Source organism: Pistacia vera, unplaced genomic scaffold (assembly GCF_008641045.1).
Source record: "Pistacia vera cultivar Batoury unplaced genomic scaffold, PisVer_v2 Contig76, whole genome shotgun sequence".
Lineage (NCBI taxonomy): Eukaryota > Viridiplantae > Streptophyta > Magnoliopsida > Sapindales > Anacardiaceae > Pistacia > Pistacia vera.
Genome location: NW_022196623.1, coordinates 699,743 through 707,251, shown reverse-complemented (window position 1 = coordinate 707,251; position 7,509 = coordinate 699,743). Strand labels below are relative to the sequence as shown.

Genomic DNA, 7,509 nt, shown 5'->3' with positions numbered 1-7,509 from the left:
TTTCATCATCTCTCTGAAAACTATACATAATTAATTATAATTCTAGAATAACACAGCAGGACATAATACAAAAGCGTTTATATTTATAAACCAGCTAATTAATAATTAACCACAAACAAATGATAGTTTATGTACGCGATTACATTTCTGCAGTCTCATTGTTCAAAATAAGTATTTATCAAGCAACAACAACAATATAGAACAAGAAGCAAATTCTAAACAAACATTTCATATATTAGTTTTGGGCTAAGGGAGCCAACTGAACAAAAGCCATCTTTTTTTTTTTTAATTTTATTTAATTCGAATAGAAAAACAAACATCAAACGATGCGTGTCAATCACTTTGCCAATCTTTCACTCAAAATCTTCACTCCCATGTACCTGCAACATAAAAAATAAACCCCATCAATCAAATATTCTAAGGATGCAACTAAAAATAAGACTAAACTAGCTAGAAGTATATTTACCTTCCAAGCATCATGACAGTGGCTTGTGGATTAGTCCCAGGAGAATAATTAAACGTGGATCCATCAATAACCCTTAATGCATCCACACCAAGAACCTTGTAATCCTGATCGACAACCTGACCAACTTGACACCCTCCATGATAATGCCATATGGTCATCACTGTATCTTTGCAATACTGCTCTAATGATGTCGATGCATTGCTATGTTTCGGTAACAAATTTATTGGGCCACTTGCTGTCATGTTCAGTAGTGTTGGTAACGACATAAAATTATATCTGAACTTGGAAAAAGCTTTTGAATCAATTATTTTCTCTATGGTTTGAATGCCTTGGACACATCTGCTTAAGTCTTGGGGTTCTTTGAAGTAATTGAAGGTGACTGACGGGTTCTCGTTTGGATTGCGGTTTCTGAGCTCCAAATGGCCTGTGGAGACTGGCCCCATAACCTTTTCAAGAATGAATCCACCTCTAAAGGCTGTGTCGTCCAGTTGGTTCATGTACTCAACAGCTTTGTCTATGGCTTCTTGGGTCCTGTGCTTGGGAGGCACTGTAGAGAGCTGCCCAATCTGCATATATGAACAAAAAAAAATTAGAATTAGGATCCTCTCCTGATATTTTGATACATATTATGTAGAGAAAGACAAAAATACACAATCTATAATATACCAAAATGCTAATTTTTTTTGTCCTGAATATGTGCATTAAGGGCATACATTAGGACCACCCTATTATAAATTAGACCGCAAAAGGGATTCACCATACCTTAGGAGAAAACATGCCATAGTCTCTAGGTGGACTTGAGCCACCAGCAAAGTTTTCGCCGCTTGCAGCTTCAATGTAGCTTCCAAAATGGGTGATGCCGACGACCTGAATAAGGGAAACCTCTACCGGAAGAGGGGAGGGCACAAAAATTGCATTCATGGGGTTATCGGACATTCCTTGACCAACCAATGGTTGGTCCAACACTACTGTGATATTGTGAGCCTTGAGGTGTTCTGCAGGACCCACTCCACTTAACATCAGAAGTTGTGGGCTTCCAAGCGCGCCAGATGATATTATAATCTCATTCTTGGGGCCATTCTTCAGATATGCTCTACGCTTTGCTCCTTTTGCATCTCTGAAAATCACTCCATGAGCCAACGGCCTAATTTTGCCTGTTTAATTACAAACTTATAGTTAATAACTAGAGCAAATTTTATGTGCGTCAATACTAAACCAAGAAATATATGGATACCTTTATGTCTAAACAATATCTTATGGACAGAGGCATGCAAGAGAACAGTGAGGCCAGTAGGATTAGCATACTCCAACAAATCAGCAGCAGTATGTCTCTGACCCTTTTGATCAAAAATAGTTCCACCAATCTTTGTCCCATACAGATGGTCATATGTGAAGCCATTGTTCGGCAACACACCCGCCTCTAGCAGCCCATCTCTCACTGCAGACTGCCACTGCCGCATTGGTGGCTCAAATGTCACCACCTCCTCTACCCACTCGTACGATTCGTTCACTAACCGTCCGTTCCACCCCACATCTCTATTTTATATATAACCATAAAATCTTTAGTTTCATATCAAACATTGTTTACATATACATTACAAGTAATCTTGTAATTTACCTGACATAATCTGGAGGGGCGCGAGTGTAGAAGCCGGCGTTGAGGCAAGAGCCTCCACCCAAAACGCGTGCGCGGGCATTAATGACGCCATCTTCAGAAATGAAACGCTGGGATGGAGAAGTGGGAGAGAGATCAGAGAGAGCAGCACCAAAAGAAGATAAGCTCGTGATGTTAGGGTTGCCATAAGGTGAGCCACCACGTTCAAGTAACAAAACGGATGAGTTTTGAGAAAGAGTGGCAGCTAAAGGACAGCCAGCTGTACCACCACCAACAATTATGTAATCGTAGTAGGATACCGATGGAGCTGAGGTTGCGTTCTGCATAAAGGAGTAGTTTGGAGCTGTACACAANGGTTGGATTTAGAGGCGTGAAACCCTTGGCTGGAATCACTGAGAGCATCTTCTTCTTGACGGCAATGGTTTTGAGGCGCGTACGCTCCACGTGCTTCTCATCCTGTTTCTTCTTCTTTGAAGGAGGAGGGGAATCTCGCACCGCCGCTCTCACCATTGTTGTCGCAGGAAGCTGCGATTGTGTAGGGACTAGTATCTGCGTGAGTAGTCAACCAATTCCCAGTCCGAAAAGATTTGTAACAGTCAGATTTTGTATGGTTTTTAATTAAATTTGAAATAATTTAACTATTGAATAACTGATTCATAACTGTCAATTTTGTACTGATCTTTCAAAATAGAGCTTTAAAAAATATAATTTATTATTTTAAATTTAAAACAATTAAGGGCGCATTTGGCTAAGTATTTTTATCTATATTTTGGACCGGATTTTACAAATGGTGTTTATTTTATTATTTACAGAATCCTGTCCTGATAATTCAATCCTGACAAATGTTTTTTTTTATCGTTAGAGTTTTGGTTTTTTATTTTTTTTTCACTGCACCACCGTGACCCGATCTACCCCAAACCAACCCACCCTGAGCACACACGCACCACCGTGACCCGATCTGCCCCAAACCAACCCATCCCGAGCACCCATGCACCACCGTGACCCCATCTATCCCAAACCAATCCATCCCGAGCACACACTTTTTATTTATTTGAGAATAAATAAAAAGTGTTGCTTTAAATTGTCATAAGGGTTATGTGTGCTTGTGGAGTGTTGGTTGGATTTGTGTTAGGGTGTTGCAAGTGAATCCTAGCTTATGTTGAGTTGAAATAAGGTGATACATGAATTGAGGTTGCATGAATTCATATCACATTCTTCCATTTATTTTATGCTACATCACTTTGTATAAAAGATTTTGTTATATATATAGTATTGCTCCTCACTTTAATATATTTTATACCCAAAGTTGGATCTTAATCAGCTTTATTAGGAGAAGTTCGATCTTACTTTAACATACTTGTAACATAATCATGTTCAAAGGTAATGTATAATTTGAAAAGGTAACAATAGTTAGCGTATGTTGTAAACTTGTATTTAACAAGTTTGTGAGCTTCCTTGAGTGCTTGAGTCGAATGTTGTCCTCCTTGTAAAGCTTGAGCTTCTTGAATCTTCAATGAACACTCTTGCATGTTTAAAGAACACAATAGACTTAGATTCTTATCAGAATGGATATAATAAGTTTGACTTTTTATATTCACTTTTTTATTCATTTTCTGTTTGTAAAACCTATTTATACGTATGATATTATTGTAAGGTGAGATCCTCGGATTTGTATAGTCATTAGTCAATGAAAATCAACTTGACACCGGGCTTATGGGCCTGATCGGGCTGCAAAAAGCCCACAGTTAGTCTATATCTATACAAAGATTTGGACGTGCCAAGCACTCCATTTCACTAAGAGCCACACATCAAAGTTTAATTTCGCCTAATAGAGGGGCATAATTGCAAAATTCAACTCCCCTTTCTTTTGCTTAGCTTTGGTTAAGGTCAATCAACCTAAATAACTAATTTTGGAGGGCATTTTCTAAAGCTACCAAAATTCAACATCATTTTATTTATCAACCGAACAAAGAAATAAATGAGTTAAAACAAAATCACCTCCAAATACATTATATTACACACACTAAATTTATAGATTCTTATTATAATGTAATTAAACTTAAGATGTATTTAGGTTTAAACTCAGTACTCTAATACCCAAGTTTATGCTTTTTATTAAAAAAATATATTAATTTATATATGTCATATGAATTTTATAATGTTAATAATCATATATACACACATATATTCATAACATATGACTTAAGTAGATTGACCTTTGGTACGAAGTAATAGCAAAACTCTATGGGGCTGTTTGGTTCGGGTTATCTCTCATTACTCTAGTAATGTGATCTTATATTACTGACATTATCATGTTTGATTGTCAAATAATATAAAATTTTAGTGATCTTTCAAAATCAATAGTAATCATTGTTGATTACATAAGTGGTAATCTGAATACCATTTTTTTCTTAGGTATTCTGAGATTACTTAGAAATCTTAATTTTGTTACAATTTTACTCCTAACCATTAAAATTTCTGGACAGTAATGCCCTTGTTCTTAACACAATTTACAATAATATTTATGGACTATTTTATTCTTGTATACAAGATTTTTAGGACATTTTACCCTTGAATTTGAATTAATTACCCAAGACAGATGGTCGGATCTGGCCACCACTGCCAACATTGTCAAAACGGTGCATGACTAGTCGGATCTTGGCGGTTCTGTGTTGATTTGGCCAGAAATAGCCAAATGCTCGTGGATCTAGCCGTTTCTAGTATTAATGGTCATAGATCTAGCCAAAAATGCCTAAATCGGTGCACGGTTAGCCAAATATGGTTGATTGTGCGCCGTTCAAGCCACAGTCGATAGTGGTGGCCGACGGCCGACAGTGGCCTGGTAAGTAGGGGTGTTTTTATTATAATTTAAACTTTTATTGTGACTGGGTATTTTAGCAAAATCTCAAATGTAAGGGGTTAAAATAATAATCCAAATAATAATAATATTATTAATATTAAAAAAAAAAGGTCAATTCAGTAATTTATATAACATACCTACCAATTTATTATCCTTAACCAAACATATCGATATAACATACCCACTAATTTATTCAAATCTAACAAAACACATTTAATATAACACTGAGGGTGCGTTTGGATCATATAATGGCTTATTTTAAGATGATGCTATATTAATGGAAAGATAGATCAACTTGAAGATTACTGGGAATATTTAAGGAAATGTGTTTGGTTGGTTCGAATAAATTGGTGAGTATATTATATTTATATGTTTGGTTGGGAGGATAAAGGGGTGTGTATGTTATATAGATTACTAAATTGCCATCCTTTTTAAATATCAATATAAAATTATTTTTATTATTATTTTCTGAATCATTTTTTTAACCCCCTAAATTTGAAATTTTGCTAAAACACCCTAGTCATATAAAACTTGAATTTATGGTAAAATCACCCCCACCCACCCCAAGCCATTGTTAGTAGCCAGCCATCATTGTCGGTCGTCATCGATAGTCGATGAAATGACGCACTACCAACCGTAAATGGCCGACTATGCATCGGCAAAGCCATTTCCGACCATGGATCTATCGTTTCATGGCCAAATCTATGGCTGTTTCATGGCCAAATCTATGGCTATTTCACGGCCAAAGATGTGGCTGTGAAATGGCCACAGATCTGGCCGTTCCACGACTAAATCTTTAGTTGTGAAATGACCAGATCTGGTTGTTTCCAACCATGATCACAAATCCATGGCCAGAAACGGCCTTACCAATGCATGACTGGCCAGATCCCGCCAGTTGTGCATCGTTACAATGACTACCACCAGCGGTGGTCTTGGGTGGCTAGGGGTATTTTGTTAACTTTTAAACTTTTTTGTGGTTGGGGTGTTTTAGCTAATTTCTCAAATGTAAGGGAGTTGGGTAATTGTTATTTGATAGACATTTGAGAGTAATTGTGTCCGAAATGATATCTAATTAAGGGCAAAATAGGTATAACTATCATATTATCTCAGTAATCTTTTAATAACTGCCGCTGGGGAAGGTATCTGATTACTCCCTACATTACCAATAGTAAACACTATTTGCAATAAAAGATATCCATAATATTTTATTACTTGCAAACCAAACAATGGAATCTTGCAAAATAAACGAAGATTACCCCTGTTATCTTATATGACCCTGATCCAAACGCACCCTCACAGCAATCTTCAAGGTAATCTATCTTCTCATTAATATAACATTTTCAATAATACAATATTCCCTAAACTAAATGCACCCTATAACATTTTTAAAATAACAAAAAGATTTAAAGACTTTTTCCCACCTGGATAACTGTTTAATAACAATTTCCCACCCTTAGACTTTTAAAATACCACTCTACTATCCAAAGTTCAATTTTGTTTGTAAATTTTTTTGTGAAAAAGGATAGAATGTTCAAAAGTGTCTTATAAGTAAAGGCATGATGGTCAAATACATTAATTAACCATCTTCTTCATCTCCCCTCCTCTGATTGCAACTGTCGTTTTTGCGTCATCGGCCGATTCCGACATTGTTGCAACTCCCTACCACCACCATCTTGTTCCTCGTGCCTCCCTCATCAAAACCAATCTTCCATTGTCCTCATCGAACCCACCATTGGAGTCCTCAGGCGCGTGTCCCCTTCTCTAGCTTGTTTTAGTCGGAATCCAGAGTTGTTGACTTTCCTTAACCCCTCCAACAACTTTGCCTTCATCGACAGACCAAAACCCCTAATGTTCCTAAGCCTCTCCTCCCACTGTTCGTCGGCCAGCGCCTTGTTAGGGTTTCATTGTTCTAAGTCAAATTCCGGTGGCTAATGACGACCAAAATCCAATCCAACACTACCATTCAAACCATTGAACTCCACACTACAAAACCCCCCAAACCCCGTCACTTGTTAGCCTGTTGATTGCCGGTTAAACTCGCCTCCACTGTTGTGACTGGATTTTTGTTTTTCTATGAAATTGACTTTGATTTGATGTTTCTTTGAGGTGTGTTTGGGCTTATTGAATATTTAAGGATTGACTATGTTGGTTTTTTGTTGTTTTCATTGACGACGACGACGACCATTTTACACTCTTTCATCAGCGCATACCAAGTGCTTGATGAATTGCCCCACTCCAAGTGGCACTGGCTATTGAAGGATGATTGTGGGTGGGGGTGAAAGGGGTTTTGTTAGAAGGATGCTAGTAAGTTGAATGGTGGTGACAATGTCAATTTTTGGTGTTGGAATCGGTCGAAATTTGGGTTGAGGGATGTGAAACTTTGAATTGCGATGACTAGCGATATGAGGTTGATCTTTGGTGGGGGTAGTTTTGTATTTATAATGAATATCACTGTTTTTAATGGGAACTGTTAATAGAATTTAACATTTAGATAGCAAAATAGTATTTTAAAAGTGGGAGGGTGAGAAAGTGTTAGTACATCATTATTCAGGTGGGAAAAAGTCCTTC

At 37.2% G+C, this 7,509-nt stretch overlaps 1 protein-coding gene across 1 annotated transcript; it reads right to left on the bottom strand.

Moving 5' to 3' along the window:
- Positions 1 to 284: 284 nt before the first annotated feature.
- On the bottom strand, positions 285 to 2,420 carry LOC116116049 (protein HOTHEAD-like). The gene is made up of 5 exons (XM_031402152.1): positions 2,085 to 2,420; positions 1,701 to 2,002; positions 1,229 to 1,620; positions 467 to 1,032; positions 285 to 380 (listed from the first exon to the last, which is right to left on the bottom strand). The coding sequence occupies exons 1-5, from the start codon at positions 2,405 to 2,407 to the stop codon at positions 338 to 340; spliced, it is 1,626 nt and encodes a 541-aa protein (XP_031258012.1). The 5' UTR covers positions 2,408 to 2,420; the 3' UTR covers positions 285 to 337.
- Positions 2,421 to 7,509: the final 5,089 nt, after the last annotated feature.